We start from the raw sequence: 20132 nt of genomic DNA on the forward strand, positions 1-20132 counted from the left end.
CCTAGCTCATTGTTGGTGGGAATGCAGACTGGTGCAGCCACTGTGGAAAACACTATGGAATTTCCTCAAAAATCTAAAAATGGAACTGCTTTTTGACCCAGTGATTCTGCTGTTGGGAATATACCCTAAGAATCCTGAAACACCAATTCAAAAGAATCTTTGCACCCCTATACTCATAGCAGCACTATGTACAATACCCAAGTGCTGGAAAGAGCCTAAATGCCCATCAGTGAATGAGTGGATCAAAGAACTGTGGTACATTTACACAATGGAATACTGTACAGCAGAAAGAAAGAAGGAGCTCCTACCCTTCATGATAGCATGGATGGAACTGGAAAGCATTACGCTAAATGAGATAAGCCAGTTGGTGAAAGACAAATACTATATGATCTCACTTATAAGAAGAACCTAATGAACAAAATTAACTAACAAACAAAACAGAACCATAGGTATGGAAACCTGGAACAGACTGAAAGTGACCAGAGGGGAGGGTGGAGGGGGACAATGGTGGGAAGGAGGGGAAGGGACTAGACAAGGAACACGTATGAATGGTCCACGGACATGGACAACAGAGTGGGAATTGACTGTGAGAGCGGGGGATGGGATGGGCAGAGGAGGGCAAAGGGGAAAGGTTAAGACAACTGTAATAGAACAACAATAAAATATGATTTAAAAATATGGAAAAAATCATTAGGAAAAGAAAATAAAACAAATATAGCATAAGAATACAAACATGTTTGTAAAAACTGCCCTTGGAGTCATAGGATATGAGTGCTATTTTTCAATAATTCTATAATAAACACACACTGATTTCTCATAAGAAAAAAAGAAACACTATTTAAAAAAGCAAAATCTGACAGAAATTCACATTTTTCCAGAGCATGAATACTTGTTTTTTGCATATAGTTTCAAACTTTGAAAGACTTCTAGGATTATTATATTGTAATATGTAAGTATACATATTCACATTTATTTTATATAAAAATATGTATGCCACAATAAAAGAAAACAGGTAGGGGTGTATGTTAGAGTTTTGGTCATTTATAGCTTCACTAGAATGCTACACTTGGAGGACACTCATACATTAAAAGGCAGAACGTTGATATACTTCTGAGGCAGGGTCTTCCATTAGCCTACGAAGGCTGTCGTTCATTCATCCACCCATTTACACAGTTTGCCTGCCTGCTAGGCACCCAGCCCTGTTCTAGGTACAGCAGGCAACCAAACACAGTCCTCCCCTGCGAAGTTTACTTTCTAATGGATCAGACAGAAAAGAACACATCAGCCAATAGATATATACATCAGAGAGCTAAGATGTGAAGAATACACATAGCTGGCACATGTACTATATTTCTGTTAGGTGGGAAAGAATTCCGGCATGTGGCCTGACCTCTAGCTCTGAAAATAATTCCTGACTTATTCCAGGAAAAATTTAAAGGAAGTCTGTTATGAGGTCAGATAAATTCCAAATATACCTGAAACTGACTTGCTATAATCTTTATTTATATTTCAACCCTTTTGAAACGAGTTTTCAAAGTCACCCATGTTTGTGACTGGAGCCTGTGAGGGTTGCTCTCTGTGGCTGCTGGCGCATCTTCCTTTTCCTGAGGATATGGAGGCAGAGGGGGTGGGGGGTGGTGCTGGAGATGGCTGAATCGAGAAACAAGCACGGTCCCGCCTTTTGCTCAGCAGGACTCTTCCATGCCTAAGGATTTGGGGAACGATTACTGGGCTTCACCCACGTAAAACAGTGGGAAAGCGCCATAGCACCCTAGTCACTACAACTTTAGGACGAGGAATGGCAGCATCCTTTTGAAGATGTATGCCCTGGGAAGGTGGTCACTCACTCAGTTCAGCACATTCTTAATGGAGTTGCTTCCCAGACTCATCCAAGTTCTCAGGACACCTGCAGCCTGGGCCCCACGCCTTAATTCCAGGAGAGGAACTCACAAATCTAGACTTTGAACAAGAGCCCAAGGTGGGTCTTCTGAAACTCTGCAAACAGATTTTTATACAAATAAGAGAATAAAAACTTTATGAAAAGATGAAACTTTGAAAGACAACTATGATGAGACTAACAGTGCAGGTGAATGGATGTTATGGGGCCTTCAGGGCGTACTGAGTGAGGTCAAGAGCATCGGCAGGGATGAGATGGGGAGAGGGTGTTGATCTGATTTATGTTTAAAAGCAGCACTCTGTGCTGTGCCACAAATGGGCTCTGGAGGAAGCAAGAGCTGAGGTGCAACGCAAGTTAGGCAGCTACTGGTTAATTCATCTTGAGAGGGAGAATTCACCTTGATTCAGAGTGATAGAGGAGGACTTAGGAATGTGAATCTATTTCCACAGTAGAATCGACCAGCTTTGCTGACAGATTGGATATGTAATATAAAAAAAGAGAGAGTCAGTTCTACTTCTCTCTTCTTTTCTCACTTTTTTGACCACTATGGCAAGTTTTGTGTAGAAAACTAAACATAGTTAGAGGAAGGGGAAGAAGAAATATATCAGGAAAATACTTATGGTTAAATATATCTGAATAGTGACTCAGGAGACATTAAAAAACACATGTTTTTCCAATTACTCGTTCAGAGCTGTATGAAGCAGAGAATAAAGAATTTGGTGTTTTAAAGAATATAGGCAGGTCCCACTTTGGTCAAATAGTCATTCTACAAATATTTATTGAATGCCTACTGTATACAAAGCACTGTGCTAAGTGCTGACGATACAAAGGTAGACAAGAATTCACCAAAATATTCAAACAGCAATAAGTGCAATGAAAGAAATAGAAGGCCATCACAGAGAAGCACAGAGTGGGCGGGGGCGTGGATAGACTTATTTTACGGGGAATGGTCAGGGAAGACATCCTTGGGTAGGAGGTGGGGCAAGGCCCGGAGCAGGGGGTTACTTTCCAGGAGTGGGCTGGGGAGAGACACTAAGAGAGGAAAGAGCCCCAGGGGCTCCAGGCCTGAAGGCAGGGTGTTGGGAGTCGTGCGCACGGGCCTCAGGAGTTTTCACAGGCCTGGTGGAATCCGCTGAAGGTGCTTAGCTGGGATGCAAAATAATCCAATTTGTGATGGACCTCGAGCAGTTAAATTCAGAGAGACAGAGAACAGAACGGTGGTTGCGAGGGGCTGGGGGAGAAGGGTATGGGGGGCTAGTGTTCGATGGTTGGGGACTTTCAATTTGGGAAGGTGAAAAAGTTCTGGTGGCGATGGTTGCATAACAATGCGAACATACAGTACTTAATGCTACTGATCTGCACAGTGAAAAATGGTAAATTCTATGCCACGTATATTTGACTGTAAGAAAAAAAAATGCAAAAATAAATGTATCCAATAGGCTCTTTTGACTCTGTGGAGCATGGAACAAGGAAGCCAAAGAAAAGGGAGCGAGGTAAGAGCACTGCTGCTTGCTAGGTGAAATACAAAAGGAACACTTCTACTAAAAAATTATGATTGGTATGTCCAAAGTTCAAATATAACTGGGTGCCCTGAATTTCTGCTTGCCCAATTCAGCAACACCGGGTAAGAGGCAACTGCAGTAGTCCAGGTGGGAGACGATGGGCAGGAGGTGGGAGAACTATTGTGGAAGAAGGAAGGCAACTGCTTACAAGCTGTGGGGCAGAGGGTGGCAACATGCGAGAACCAAGGGTGTCCCTGCAGAGGGAGCGCTGGGGAAAGTGATCGTCTAGGGAGGCCCAGCTGGGAAGAGCCTGTGGGCCCACGGACTGGGGACCTGGGCCTCCGGAGGTGGGAGCTGCCCCTGCACACGCGGTTCTCACAGCCACATGCCACAGGGGACCTGGGGAGCTGGAGGTTGTGGCCAGCACCTCCCAGAAAGAGGTCGGGGTGTGGGAAAGGGGGTCCAAGTGGTGGCACCTGTGGCAGGGGCTCCTCTGGGGCCCTCTAGTGACCCCCGTGGTCTCTTGGTCCCTCAGGTCGTGCCTGTGGAGGCAGAGATAAAGTGCCTCAGACCGGGCACCAGGGAGGCCAGAAAGGCAATTTCCCAGCCGGGAACCCTGACTCAGGGCTCCACTCTGCCCGCAGGGGCTGTGAACCTCCTGTAACGACACCTGGGAAAACGCAATCCAGGCACCCAACTGCCCTCAGAATAGACTGAAGACAACAAACTGTTCTTAAATTGAGGATGGGGCCTACTTTGGTAACTCAATTTAAAAGTTATTATACTGTATTTTATGAAACCCCATGAGCAATGCACATGTGTTAAGGTACGTGCTCCAAGTATGGCGGTTAAAAATTGTTTTCTACAGAAGACTACAAAGCCATATTTGAAAATAGATATTTAGAAGTCACTCTTTAAGTAGTTCTATTTCATCTTTTTCATTCATTGAAAAAAATCATTATGAACTTGCTTTTAAAAATGACTATACATTCCATTTAAGTAATAATAGAAATAAGTGATTTGAAGAGTGTGCCTTGAAGTGGCTGGGAATGACTGAGAGGACAGGAAGAAGGAGAAAGAAGGAGAAGGAAGAGGATGGAGAAGAGCGACCAGGCTTAGAAAGCTGCCGTGGAGACAAAGAAAAGGAATTGGGAGCAGGGAGGAGACCAGGAATAGGGAAGGGGAACGTGGCTGAGTTTCGCTTCCACCCAAACCACTACATTGAGCATGGGTCAGCCAAGTTCTCCAACGCCCTCCTTGTTGCAAAATCCAATGGCAGTTTTTCTGTCTGAACAGGCCCTGCCTCTTCCTTCAAGCACTATCTCCCAGGCCCATGCTCCAGTGTCCCCAGCCTTTGCCCTTGTCTCTCTCCACTGCTCCGCAGGGTTCTGCCCTGGGCTGCCCTCTGCCTCCTTCACAGTTTCTGGTACCTCATCAAACCCCCACTGAAGTGACCCTGTGGCCCGGACAATCTTTACAGCATGGACCTCATCATATCACATTTTTGCTTAGCTGTTCAATTGCTCCCCATTATTCTCAGGAAAAAAGAACAAACTGCCATCCAGCTACCTGCCACCATTTATGCCTTGAGCCATGCACCTTCTTCGTGGGCAACACCGGGAAAGCACTTGGTAGAGAGGTTTAATTCTCTCCAGACTCGGTGTGAACTCCCTCAGACTTCAGTCTTGCGGAATAAGCTGCTCTTGAGCTTTGGGATGGGGTGACAGGGGTGGGAGGCACAAGGGCTGGACTGGGTACTGAGGAATCTAACTCTAAATTGAAAAATTTTTAAATGAGTCAGGTCCGTTTCAGGGTTTATCCTTTAAAGATGAACTCTGAACTGGAACACAGACCCTCTTGTTCCTTTTTCATCCTACCTTTCCTAGTCTCGAGTTTTGAAAACAACAAGGAAAAACCCAACAACAAAACAAAAACCGTAGGCGCAGAAAAGCAGAGAGCCCTGTGGCTCTCCAACAGTCAAAACTGACCAGTTTCTGTAACGAGCGCCCTGAGTGTATGTGCGAGTGGAGTGGGGAGGCACAAATAAACATCACAGTAAATACAAACAGCACCCACTGACTGCTCAAAGGTAAAATAAAACTCAAAGAGTAAAACTACAATTCCTGTGAGACTATAACCACTTTTTTTTTTCAAATACACTTTTTTCCATTACACAAAACAGTGAACTGCTCATCCTATGAAGCTTAAGTTAACAATACTTCCAGTTTCCTTAATGCCCATGTCTACCTCTGTGTCTCCTCCATTCCTGTTCTGTCTGTGGATCCCCATTTGCAACCCCCTTTTACCTCTTTTCTGTGTCTTTATGCATCAAGTTCCTTCAAAGACTCCTCCCTACATTCAACTCCTTCTCAGGCTTGCAGGTCTAACCCTGGCTCTTAAGGTCACCTCCTCCAGGAAGCCCGCCATCATGCTGCTATCCCACCCTACTAGGTTCCATCTTGCTCCACATGCTCTGAAAACAGTCTGCAATATCCGTCCCAGATCTTGCTTGTTACTTATTGACCTCCCATACCAGAGCCACATGCTCCTTGAGGCATCCCTGTGTCTTGCTAATCCCATCCCCAGCACATGCCTGGCTGTGCTTAGTACATATTTGTGGGTGAAAAAGAGGGAGACATGCCACGAGGGTGACGGGAGCACAGTGAAAGCAAGCCAGGTGCTTAAGAGAAAGACACTGGAATTTATACTCTGCCGCTCCTGTTAAAGTGCTTTCATTTCCACTTTTAAACTGTGATGGCTGGTCAAGAACTCTGTCCGATTCTAGGGGACTTCAATTCAATTCTAGCCTTTAAGGATTCCATTATGACTACCTCAGGAGGGAATTATTTGTGACTTACTATAGTGCTGACCAGAAGTGGCCACCACAGGACAACATGCTATCCAGGTAAGAGACAGCAGTGGCACACAGACCAGAAGTGCCACCACCTCCCCTCTCCATTAGCTTAAAGCTTCTTATTGGTGCCAGAGAGTTTTCCAGTCAATACTGAAACAAGAATAACATATTTGCTATTCTAAACAACTAGTCATGGTTCCTCTGCTTAAATATGCTAAATACTCCCCACCACTACATACCCACCCCTAAAAAATGAGTTCCTGTTTTATACTATTTTTAAACGACAGTTTCCTATTTCAACTTTTTCACAAGGAAACTGCATATGATCTAGTATTGCAATTATGATGGTAGCTCTAGTTTCATCTGACCATTTTGTAAGTTTTCATGACCAAAGTTAAAGCCTCAACATAAAACTCATTACTTGAAAAATATAGAGCACTGCATGCCTGGCACCTGGGTACTACATTCATGTGATACATTTTATATTCCTTTATTTAGAAGGATGTCAAAATCTTATTTCAATGTCACCTGAATACAATTCACGGTCATTAATTACGACTTTTGGTAGATGATCCACAAAGATATTCTGAGTGGGAGGAAAGTTTCCTGGTCATGTTAGAGTTTCTGTGCCCCATTTCACAGAAGAGGACTCCGGGCCCATGCAATGCTTTCACCCAAGTAGAAGCAGGTTTTCCAACTCTCAGCCCAGTGCCTTCTCCACTACTAACATCATCCGATGCTCCATACAAAATGACAGTGATCTTTCTCACTCTGTAGAAAGAGAAAATCACCATGTCTGCATTTCACATTGAGAATGGCTTCCCAGCTATGGCTCTCCAGTGACGCACACTGGAGGTCATCACATCTTGATGGCCATGTGGCCCCTCCAGCCAGAGCAGTGTCTGGCTCAGGTGATTTTACTGAATTAATGATCTTTTCAGGGCTGGCCGTCTCCCTGGAGGCAGCTCTCCTGCTTGAAACGATTGGGAATGCAGAGCCTCAATATAGAGTCAGGTCTGAGGATTCCTACTTAAAGAGGTGAGATCAACCGTGAAGTTGGGGGGGGGGGGGTCTGGCCTGGCTTTCCTGGATGAAACGCAAGCCACCTCTGTCACCTGAGGCTTCCACTGGCCTCTGAATCCAATTTAGCATCTCAATGTCATTCTTCTCCCAGTTTAAGTAAATTAAATGTATGACACTGTCAATCAAGGATTAATATTAATGTGAGTTTTGAAAACAAAGTTGTTGCCTTATTATTGGGGGGGGTGGGGGGTGGCATGGGGGATAGCCTTGAGCTGCACATGAAAATGTAACTTATCTTTTCGCTTTTTTACAAAGAGACAAAGTGAGGAAACCTACATCTGATGGTGTTGCCAAATACTCAAGAAACTTCCTCAGAACATCCATCCTTGCAGACATTTCAGACCTGAGTTACCACAGACAAGACTGGTGGATCCCAATCTAGAATTATATTATAAGGCATTTCGAATCTATATGCTGTTTTCTCATTTAGTAGATAACTATAACAAGGAAGTACTCAGACAGCTCTGACATCGAAGGCCTCCCTGCTCCAAAAGGTTGAGAATTACGTGGAGCTGGACTGAGGGTTCTTTACCTTCCTTTATCATTTTAACCAATTTCCAACTTAGATGTGGCTTAAAATTTAATATTAGGGGACAAAATATATCTTGAGAATAATCACTATGTGATATGTCTTGGCAATAGACTTTTCCTTGGGAATAAACCCGAAGATACTGTTAATTCTGATAAGCAAAATTCATAAAGGGATAAAAATACATATCAGCATAGTGTCAGATGCAAAAGGACTGTAGGAGCAACTCTGATCGTGGAATGACCGTGAGGTACAGAAGAAGGAACCAGTTATCTAAGGTCAGAAGACCCAGGATCAAGTCCAGCAATTCCACCTACCAGCTCTATAATCTTGGACAAGTCCCAGGTCACCTCCTCATTTATAAAATGTATTAAATAACAATACAACTACTTTCAAGATTGTGGGATTCAAATTAGACACTGGGAATAGAAGTGTTTTATCAATTAGAAGGAGTCAAAAGAACGTTGCCTGTTGCCATGATTGTGATATTCTTTGATTTTTCCATTTTTATCGCAGTTTTACTCATATATAATTGTCCATTTAATTTTTTGGTAATTTTTGCACTTCAGGAATGTTGCCACCAAAGAGCAAGAAATGCTTTGATTCACTTGGCCTGAATTACAAGATGATTTATCTGACCTCCATACTGCAGCTGTGAATTTCTCACTTCATTTATCTCTCAGTTTTACAGGTCTACAATTTTGCTTCAGCTTCTCCTGAAGGAAATTCCCAGATTTCAACCCTTCTCTTTCCAAGTTCCCTTCCAGCAAAAGCTGGAAGGGAATTATGCAAAGTCTCTCTGCTCTGAAAGCATCAAACTTCCTTTGCAAAGGGATAACTTAGTCCTATTTCAGCACCAAAAAAAAAAAAGCTAAAAATGCTTCATTTAATACAAGAAGAAAAGAAATGAGTAAAGCTGCTTTTAGTTGGCAACTAAAGCTGCTTTAGTTGGAAAGGTGAGTGGGCTGATGGGTTGGGATTACAGCTGGACCCTTAAGTGCCTTTTAGAACTCAGCCTGAGACAGGAAGTGATTGTGAAGCAACCGTGTGCACTCACCCCACTTCCTGCCTCAATTGCCATTCAGGGAGAACAGTAAGGGGAAAGTAGAGCATGGGGAAGTAGGTCATGGGGAGAGGGCAGAAGAGGCCAGATGAGAGACTGTGGCAAAAGTCCCAGTGCTGCCCCTTACCCCTGTTCCCTTATTCTTCTAGTGTTGGTGCTGGGATTAAGTAAACGGGTTTCTTTCTATTCTCCATCTGCCACTGTGAAAAACTGATAGATTCAACTACGTCATTTGTGAACACTCAGTTTCCCAACTCTTTAATGCAGCTGATGCGCCCGACAATGCTAATGGAACAATGTATAAACATACTGTAAAGCCTAATAATTGTTTAGAGTTCGAATACCAAGTGGGCTTATATAATGCTTCTTCTGCTTTACTCTATTTCCACTCTAAACCGGTAAGTGGAGAAAAGGTATAGGAAAGGCTATTTTATCCAGTATTTGGGTACCAGATATTCTCTTCTCACCTTGGGCCAGCTTCAGCAATATTTACTATTCTCATGTTATACACTATGGAAAAGTAACAGTATTAATTAGCGGCACATAATGGAGAGGAGAAGGAGAAACAATTCTGTGATGACTTTCTCTGTATGGAGAAATCCTTTTAGAAAGGTACTTGAAGAAGGAGGAGGGGCACTGGGTAGCACCAGTCATAAAGGGAATCGAGGGTATGTATCATAGCGGGGCTGGTCACTGTGTGTGGTTAACAGAAAGTGGAGGTGTGAGGTATGTGCTCTCCAGGCCCCCTTGTGTTATCGATGCTACAACAAGAAAAGCCACAAGCTAATGAAGCAGGTGAAAATTAAGAGTGAGGCATCAGGTCGTCCCATGAACTCCACCTTGAGGGAAGGACATGGGTGAGGTTTGCACCATGAATAAAGATGAACTCAAAAAGGAAATGGTATTTTGTTGTAAAAAAAAAAAATGCATTTAGTGCTGAACTGCCCTGCTTTGAGACTTCCTGGGTGCTGCTTACCGCTGACTGTCCTACTGACCCCTAACTCTCTGTGCACCTAAAACAGATGTTCCACCAACTCTAACCAGTTGTCACTACTAGGAAACTCCGAGGCAAATAAACAGGAGCTCATCCCGCATGAGCTGGCCTCCGCACACTTAAATGGAGACCAGTGGTAGTGGCCTGACAGCTCCTGACCCCTCCTGAAATGAAACCTACAACTTGAAAGTCATGGTCAGTTCCAGTCTCTGTGATAATTTGCTTTGCAAGCTACAAGGTTGTAGAAATCAACTCCCTTCCTCCCCACCAGTTATTTTCTGAGTTAGAAAAAGTTACCCTTTATAGTAACAGTAGTAATTTATAAAGCTAATGAACAAATACAGAGGCCTTGACTTAAAACTTGGACTCTGTGGAGATGTGTTTTGAGATAAGCTATGCAAAATCAAATACAAAATACCCATGTGACAAAGTCCTTCTCCGGGTATAGTGCACACCCCAATTTGTATGACTTCTACTACTCTAGAGAACTGTAGGCACAGATCAGACTGTCTAGGACCACTCAGGCCTTCAGGCCCCATGTCCCACTTTTCTACATTCCTGTCAGCCCCTCTCCCTTCCTGAGGAGCAGGTCTGACAAACTTTACTGCACTCCTCAACTTTCTCATCCAATAGGGGACGCCCAAGTCACCACACCAGGGCCCCAACTGTGCCAAATGTGACAAGTTAATCAGATTTCTGCTTTTTCCTTATCTACCAGGATCTAGAGCTGTATCCACCCAAGCGTCTTTCCTCTTATAGCAGAGCAATGGTTTTCCAGCTGTGGTCCCAAGGCCCTTGGAGTCCCTCTAGAGCCTCTGAGGGACAGCTCAGAGTCAGAGAAGGTTAAGAAATCAGGGCTGCTGGACCCTTCCCTTTCTCTAGTTCACTACAGCAATTTTGCTTCTTTACATATTCGATTCTGGAGTTCCGGATGACATGTGAATTTCCTATTCAAATAAGAAACTACTAAACTCCTCAAGTTCTGGTTGATGAGATAAGGGCTGAGGAGAATGATTTCATCATACACCTTTACTGGAATGATGGGGACTGTCAGTCCCAAGGTGTCTTCCGCTTCCACCAACAGGCTCTGAAGTACTTATGTCTATGCCAGCTCATTTGATTTGACCCTCGACAACATCTCCCTAAAGTATGCATTACCATTACCATTTAATAGATCAACCAAATAACCCAAAGAGGGAAAGTACTTCCTGAAAGTGACATGGCTATTGAGTGGCAGAGCTAGGACACAAACTGCGGTCTTCAGATGTGGAACTCCAGCTCTGCTCACAATATCCTGTTGCAGAGTATGTGTTAATCCTACCTTACTTGAATGTACTCATTCTTTCCTTTGATCTCATCTCCCAAGAAGCTACATCAATTTCCCAACTAAAAAGGGGTCTGAGAGAAAAAAATGGAAGTAGGAAAAACAAAGATCATAAAGACAGCCCTTTCCTACGAACTTTTAGAAATCTCTGTGCTACTTTGGGTTTTATGGTACTTGGCCTTCTGGTGGCCAATACTGAGAAACAAGCATATTTCTGAACATGACTAATGAACACAATGAAACTATTAAAAGTCAGTAGCTGGCCCGTCATTCAAATGTGCGTTTCCTTGGTATTACCAAGGACAGTGTTGGGTTTCTGGGTAACTTCCCTATGCTCTTAAGTACACTTCAGGAAACATGTGATTCCAGCATTAACACATTTGCAATCTCTTGGCTAGTTCTAGAAGTATTATAAATTAATGCATCTCAGAATCTTAACATATCCAACAAGAAGGACTGAAGGTGGATAGAGTAGAAAAGGAATATTATTTCTCTTTTTTCAAGAATATTGAGGACAGAAAAGTATCAGTACATCAGATCAGCAACTTAAATACCACATGTGCCTCATTTAGAAGGTTCTGAGCTTACACTGCATGATACTGCTTTCTCAAAATGCAGCAAAAAGTGATTAATTCAGGTGCATTGTTCCTATCACTTGTGCAGAAATAAATATAAGTATAAAGAGACTGATGTGTATTAAAGATGACATCCAAAGTCACAACACATGAACACACATTCTGTGTAAAACACCCAGACTGCCTTTGTAAGTGGTTAAGTGTATACATAACCACTTCGGGGAAACAGTAAACAGAAATGCCTTGTGCTAGAACAGCACCTTCCTCGTCAATCTGAACCAGGGGAGATCTCTGCAAATTTACAGACATACTGGTTTTTCATACTTCACCTGAGCAGAAAAGTCAATTAGTTTTGGAAGCAGCACTTTGCCCCCTTCATCACTCTTCAAGAAATCCAGCAAACTGCCTGTTGATTAGAGGAAGAGCAAGTTAGCATAGTTCAAACACAAAAGAAAACAAAAACAAATAAAATTCAAATGATCGTTACTATTGGAAGGAACCTCACAAAATGACTGGCTTTTCAATTTTGTGTTGTGATAGTGCCTTTTCCTGAGGTTAATTGGACCTAGTCCCCTCTAACCTGTTAACGTTTGACCTGATTTGAAATGTACATATGCTCCAGGTAAGAAAGGGTGACAGTGTCTGAGAGCAAAGCATTTCAGAGCACTTGGTACCTGCCACCAAGATACACTCACTGCAGCCACCGGATCCTCAGGGCTTCTCTGAGACAGAAACAGTGAGAGATCACAGCAGGCTTGCCCCTTTGCAGCTCCTCAGCCAGGCTGGCTCCTGCCTGTGTCCAGCAACAGCACAGAACTTGGCACATGCCAAAGGTGCACAACAAGTATGTGATGAACAAAGTGTGCTTGGAAAAAAGTTAGACCTACCTAAAAGGCCCTGTGCCCACTGAAACACTCTCCTGCTTCCTATGGCTTCATCTCTAAAACAAGACCTGCCTTTCCCTTAGAACTTAAAGTGCCAACCTGAGGGCAAGCTACTGACCCAGTGTAAGTCCCTGTAAAAATGGGCATGTCTAACAGCTATATCAGAGTCCTTGTGAGGGCAGATGAAAGCATGTGCTGTGACACTCGGCAGGCACTGAGTGCTCAATAAATGTTCTGCTACCTCATCCACAACATGAAACAATGGTACTTAGCCCTCAGATTGCTGAAGGGATTGAGTGAGATCCCCCAGGGAAGGCACTGAGGAAAGTGCTACAGAGCGAGTGCTCAAAAAAGGTCAAGTATTATTATCAGGAGAAACTAATATTTGCATTTATGATTAATAACACTGTTAGTTTATTTAACTAGTATTTACTGAACTCTTACAAAGTGTGTAACCCTGAGACTGGATTCTGGGCTATAGCAAACTCACCCATAGAGGCTATGTCTTTTTTTTTTAAAGAATGTCCCTTTTGGGAAGGACTCTGAGTGACTAATATTTTGAAGCGTTAACATATATTAAGAAAATGTAATATTCCCCTTTTTAACCTAGTCAACTGTAATAACACACTATAATAATTATGCATGAGATGATGGTTAATTCTGGATCATTGCTTATGTTTCTTCTTTCATTTCTTCTGATTTTTAAAAAATCATTTGGTAGTTTATTAGTGTCTATATTGAATTGGAAGGAGGATGGTGATTCAAACCCTTTTATCTGGCAGTGAGTGCCACGGGGGAAAAGATGGTTTCTTAAACCTCTTCTTCATTCTCTATGATTACATAGGAATTCAATCTCGACATTTTTTTTTTTAAATGTTCACATTTTAAAGTTCACATTTTAAATGTTCACATTTTAAAGTGACACCCTGAACATTTAGGTAATGCTAAAGAGGAAAGCAAACTGTTTTTAGGATTTTGAGAACTCATATTTTAAACATAAAATACTCTTATTTAATATGTGTATTTATCTGATAAACATTTATTGGAGGTCTAGTAGGTATGGGTACTGTTCTTGGGGCTAATCTAAATATGGAGAGGAATTCAGGGAGAATAGGAAGACTATATATTAACTTTATAATATTAACTTTAAAATACGGATTACTTACAAGGGTGTGGTTTATGAAAATGCTATGTTTTCCCATATTTTCTGACTTTTTTTTTGTTCGTGAGCATGCTGTTTTATAATTAAAATTATTTGAGTATTCTCTGAACATTTAGACACTTTACCACTGAGGGTTAAGTCTTTCAACAGCACCGGGCTGTGGCGCGCCTCACCTTTGGCCATGTACTCCGTGATGATGTAGATGGGCTCCTCCTTGGTGACCACGGCGTAGAGCCTCACCAGCTTGTCATGCTGAAGGGTCTTCATGAGGTTCGCTTCCTCTAGGAATGCCTGCACAGACATGGTGCCTGGTTTCAGGGTTTTTACAGCCACTTTGGTACTATTGTGATAATAACCTAGAAAGACAGAGGGGAGGGCATGCTTTATCAAACTGAAAATTCAAAGTCTTCATGCAAATTAGAAGAAAACTTCGTTGCAGATAGAAAAAACTTACATGTAACTCTATATAGTGTTAACATTAGTGGAGGCTGAGTGAAAGATATATGGGAATTAATCATCTTTACAAAATTATCTCAAATTATTTCACAGTCAAAAAGTTTTTATAAAGCAATAGTTTTTTAAAAAATTCTAAATGTACTCCATCACAGAGACTGAGATTTTCCTGTAATTAATAAAATGCTCTTTATCCATGATTTAAAAAAAAACACCTCAAAGCTCTATATTTTTATATACAGCGCATACACGCACATGCATGCATGTACACAGATAATGGTCTAGAAGAAAACACACCAAAATACATCAAATACTGGCTATCTCCAGTGGTACAATCATGGGCGATATTAATTTTGTTCACCCGACCTTAAACTATTTAATAAACATTCTATGCTGAATATGTCTTATTTTTATTTTCAGAGAACAAGCTTTGTACTAAAAAATTATTTATATACACTAACTTGAAATTACAATATATTAGAGTCAAGCATTTCCTAAAGTTTTCAGAGAGAACTGGACTTGGGGGATTCTCTTGAACAAAGAGCTCTGTGCTGAATGTCTGGGAACCACAGCCGGCCACTCCCCTCTGCCGACCGGGGAGTTCAGCAGAAGTATTGTGAACCCTTTAGGGAAGAAACCTGTCTGACTTGGCTAACCTCAGCATTTCCCACACTTTCTTGACCACAGAACAGTTTTTCATGTACCTTTTTGTACTCCATGGAACATACTTCTGGCAATCCTGGCTCCTTAAAATAGTCCCCCCAAAGTATCACTTTTCTGGGACCTGTCTCAATTATGTGCTTAATTCTGAGCATGATTTTCCTCTGGGAAAGCCTTTTCTATTTCCATATTTCTCTTGGAAATGCAAAAGGAGAATAAAAAAGGGTGAGGAGGCAGTGACAGCTGGTTACCACCTGGAACCTGCCTGCAGGTTAACACTACCTGGGGTGTTAGAGTTTTAGAGTGCCTGCTCTAAGACAAGGTGATGTATACTGTTTAGTCCCCTTTTTGAGGTCACGTAATTATCTGCATATGTATAGCAAAGAGAGATCACCGGAATCATGCTCAGTGAAACATCAACAAGGATAATCTCTGGTTTTTACTTTCTTTTGTTTTTATATTTTGATTAAATGTGTAAATGAATACAGTAGTCCCCTCTCACCCATGAGCTTTGCTTTCTGCAGTTTCAGAGACCCACGGTCAACCATGGTCCAAAAATGTTAAACGTAAAATTCCAGAAATAAGCAATCCATAACTCTTAAAGTGTGCGTTGTTCTAGTAGCCTGATGAAGTCTTGAGCCACCCACCCCCTCAACTCCCTCCAAGGCGAATCATCCCTTTGTGCGATGTATCCACACTATAGATGCTTCCTGCCCATTGCTCACCTAGTAACCATCTTGGGTACCAGACGGACTGTTCCAGTATGGCAGTGCTGGTGCTCAGACAACGCTTATTTTACTTAATAGCTCCAAAACACAAGAGTAGTGATGCTAGCAATTCCGATATGCCAAAGAGATGAGGCAAAGTGCTTCCTTTAAATGAAAAGGTGTGATGTGTAGGAAAAAACATAGTACATGCAGGGTTTGGTACTATCATAGGTTTTAGGCATCCACTGAGGGTCTTGGAATGTATCCATTCTGGATTAGGGAGACCTACTCTGTGACGCCTGTTTATTTTATACAAAAGAAATTATTCTTTTATAAGAAAAGAAATTATGTTTCTATTTCTACACCTTCAAAATGGCAAGAGAAAGTATTACTTTACAGCTGTTAACCCTAGTTAAATAAATAAATTTTCTTCGGGTCCTTAACACTGATTTCTCTGTTAAAACTTGCCCCTTTATTTTCCTCTTTGACTTATACTTAATAGGAGTTTGTAATCCCCTACAGAAAAATAAAGAATGAGGTATATAAAATAAAATAAACGTAAGAACACATAGATGAGACTGTAATAGAAAGCTGACAAAATATTCTTCTAGGTCATTGTTGAAAGTCACAACCTACACAAAATAATGAAGTCATGAAAATATATATTGATTTTCCATTTAAATGTATAATTACAAACACATTGAGCCAGGACAGTAAGTAGCTAGGAAAATTCCTTGGCAAGTAGAATGGGGAAACTGAGACAGAGACCTGAACAAATTGGCTGAGCAATTTACAGGCAATACGGAAGGCCACCTCCCTAGAGATAACATCTAGGCCTCAGGTGTATTCAGCTTCAGGCCTACAAAAGCAGCCAAACCAGGTGGGTGAAGCCAGGACCAGCTGCAGCGACTAATGACCACCTGCACTGGCACTGACCAATCAGTGGAGACCAAGACCCTAAAAGGGCACACCTGGGAAAGCTGATACATATTCTATCAATTGGTATCATCCCTAAGATCTCCCCTAAACCGCCAGCTTTAAAAAAACCCTCAGAACAAAGGACTCGGCAGCCTGCGCCTTTCCCTTCCTCCTAGTCTTCCCCAGCAGGCACTCATTTTCTAAACTCTAAGGGTCCCTATGAGACTTAGAACCAGGGGAGCAAGCTAAGCCCTGGAGCCTTTCTCCAAGGTCCCTTTTCTCTGACTTTTCAGTGAGCCAAAGCAGCCTCAACTTGGCTCATTTCTTTCCTACAAACATTTCTAGAGAGTCAAAGAAGCCCCGCCTGTTGCTTCTTCTATCCTAGGCCCTTCCTTGTTTCCCTGCACCAAGTCAAGAACTGGCCCTAGGCAGACCTGCTCCCTGCCGGTCCCCTTTCTGGTGACAAAATGACCTTCCTTATGGCTCTAAGAGTAAATTTAAAGTAAATTTCACAAACGAAAGTCCTTTAATATTACATTTGAACCAAGAATATTCCATTACAGATTTGTTTAAAAGTTTATAAATAGGTCCTCATACATGAATATACCTGTGGTAAAGCATAGCAAGAAAATACACTTTCTTTCATACGTGTAACTGGCAAAGGACCGGAAAGGACAAGTGTCCAGAATATAAATAAGTCCTACAAATCAGAAAGAAAAATGAAAAGATAGGTTTGGATGAGCATTTCAAAAAGAAAAAGTCCAAATGACTAATAAATATGTGAAAGGAACGCAATCTTATTAGTAATCACAAAAATGCAAATAAAGCCGTAGGGAGAAACCACCATCCAGCTTGACAAAAACTCGGAGTGCTGGTGAGCACGCGGCCCTTGGTAGAAAAACTGGGGCAGCTCCCCCAGGCCCTTTTCTGTGCTCCCTTTGAGCAACACTGAAACTCAGTTATAAAACTTCTGTCTAACAATATCCCCAAGGGGCCCATGAAGAATGTTGACAGAGCAGCTTCCAAGTTCAATTATCTGGATCACCCCCCACCCCTCCTGCCGCACCCGGGCTGTCGACCTGAGGCGCTAGTACTTTGCTGGTGGGAGTCTAAACTGGGACAAGTGCTTGGAAAACGAAGGCGGCAGTGTTTAACCGACTTGAAGATGCGGACTCCTACGACCCAGCAAATCCACTCCCGGTCACCCTAAAGAAACTCACGCACTCGTGCCCAGCCCAGAAATGTTCACAGCGGCATTGCTCATAGTAGCGAAAACCTGAGAACAACTCCATTCTGTCGGTAAATAGTGAGCTCAATGGACGAACAGCTGTACATCTTGAATATAAATTCAAAACAATACTATACAGTAACGAGGATGAATGAATTGTAGCTACACCCCAAAACATGAATGAATCTCACAAACATGACGTTAAATAAAAGAGGCAAGACATAATAAAACAGTGCCTTTGGTGTAATTCATTTATATAAAGTTCAGAAAGAGGCAAAACTAACCTCTATTGTTTGGGACGCAGGCTACAGTGGCAGAACTATAAAGAAAAGCCAGGTCATTGTCACAAAGTTCAGAAGAGCAGCGGCCTGTGGGGCACAGGCGTGGCTGTGACTGGAAAGGGTAAGTGGGGACTTCTGTGTGCTGGCAAGTTCCCACTGTGGGATCTCCGTGGTCAGCACACAGAGTTTCATTTTGTGATTATTTGCGATACTGAATATTTGTGTTGTGTGCACTTTTCTGCCTGCTTGTTATATTACACAGCAATAGAAGTGAAAGAGACAAAACTATGAAGGAGTTCAGTCATCATAAAAGCAATGGAACTCACTGAGATTTTATACAACATAAAATTATGGATAAAGAATAAAGAAAAAATGCTTTCCATGGGTAGGAGGGAAGGTTATCAGGAAATACTGCAGCTACTAAAGATATTTACAATGCTGATAAGGAGTTTGACACAGTGAATAAAACAGCTGTGTCAAAGAGCCCAAGATCGGCCACGCTTCCACTTAATGTTAGTTAGAGCTGTGACATTTACACAGTAGAGAGGACTTTTTCGTGATTTTTATTCAGTGTACAGATACAATTCACCTAGTCATGGAGATTTGGGTTGACCTTACAGATGACAAATGATTTTAAAAAACCTTTTGAAAGCAATAAAGATTTTCTTACGGAGTGCCACTTTGCCACAGTTAAAGAACGCTGATGTGACAATCTGAGAAAGCTCATGTTGTGCGAGTGTGACTAACTTGCTAAAAAGAAACTAAGGAGGGTGGTTTTTAAAAAGATGCAGTTGATTTGGGATTAGCTGGTGATTAATTTCAACGCAGTTGGCTCACATGAAAATGTATCAAGCAAAATTCAATTCAAAACAAGTTTACTTTTTTCCGAAGGCTTTTCATAGACCAAAACGAACAGGAAACATCATCCTTAGCTTCACTGCTCAGTCTGTTCCCTCAGAATCCGACACTCCACTGAGAAAAACGTCACCAGGCCAGAAGTCAAGAGGATCACACCAGCAAGAGGAAACAGCTTGAGGGAAAAACTCCTCATTCTTTTATCCCCAGCCCCTCCTCTCTCACACCCGGTAGAAAGGGTCACTTCCTAATATTTGTTCAATGTATTTCAGACCAAAAATATATTCAGTCCATAAAATGTGACTGGTAGTTTATGAACCATTCTTCATGCTTCACAAAAGTATCAACATACTTGGTTAATGGTGATATAAAATTTAATTGGTTCTTTTGCTGTGAATGAAAACAACTGGCTTGCTATCACTTGGGAAATACAAAGAAATTTGGGCAGCTCTAAATTGCACAGTCCTTGCTATAACACCAGCGGACAGAATAAGACTCACAAACACGCGTGGGAGAGGGGGCATCTTTTAACCTCTGATTTAGAGCAGAACATCAGCCATCACTATTCTTTGGGTTTTATTCCCAGCGTTCCTCTGCTAAATGCATTCAACATATTAATGTTTTTTTTAATAGCTAAGGAGGAGATCCCTGGCTGCCAGCCAAGTTCACAGGCCCATATCTGCAGAAGATTCCAGATCAAAATTTTCTATTTTTCCCCTTTGTTTTCTTTCTTTCTTTTCCTCCCTCTCTCCCCCACCCTCCCTCCCTCCCTTCTTTCCTTCCCTACCCCCTCCCTCTCTCCCTCTTTTCTTTTCTTTATTTAATACAAGATTAGAAGGAGAAAAGCACAATTAAAGGGCAAACAACTACCAACATCAATATCCTGAAAGTGACAGTGTACTACAGTTTTGCAAAATGTTACTATTGGGAGAAACTGGGGAAAGGTTATATGGGATCTCTTTGTATTCCTTCTTCTATCTATATGATCACTTTTTGAAATACAATTTACCCATTTAAAGTACATAATTCATTGGTTTTTGTACTTTCAGCATTGTGGAACCAACAGCACAATCATTTATTGAAGAATTTTCATCACCTCCCTAAAGAAACCAGTACTCACTAATAGTAACTCTCCCATCTTCCCACCTCCCGCCTGAAGCAGC

General features: G+C 42.0%; 1 protein-coding gene across 2 annotated transcripts in view; it reads right to left on the reverse strand.

Annotated features, from left to right (window-relative positions):
* The window catches only part of LYN (LYN proto-oncogene, Src family tyrosine kinase), a 125036-nt gene that overhangs the window by 34670 nt on the left and 70234 nt on the right, over positions 1-20132 (reverse strand). For both annotated transcript variants that reach the window (XM_054581869.1, XM_054581860.1), the window contains exons 9-10: positions 14041-14223; positions 12151-12227 (exon numbers count right to left, since the gene is read on the reverse strand). In XM_054581869.1, coding sequence (XP_054437844.1) covers positions 12151-12227; positions 14041-14223 — 260 coding nt within the window. The remainder of the gene's footprint in view (positions 1-12150; positions 12228-14040; positions 14224-20132) is intronic.

The sequence above is a fragment of the Pteronotus mesoamericanus genome, unplaced genomic scaffold (genome assembly GCF_021234165.1).
Source record: "Pteronotus mesoamericanus isolate MK-2021 breed Mesoamerican mustached bat unplaced genomic scaffold, CSHL_Meso_final contig_1161, whole genome shotgun sequence".
NCBI lineage: Eukaryota > Metazoa > Chordata > Mammalia > Chiroptera > Mormoopidae > Pteronotus > Pteronotus mesoamericanus.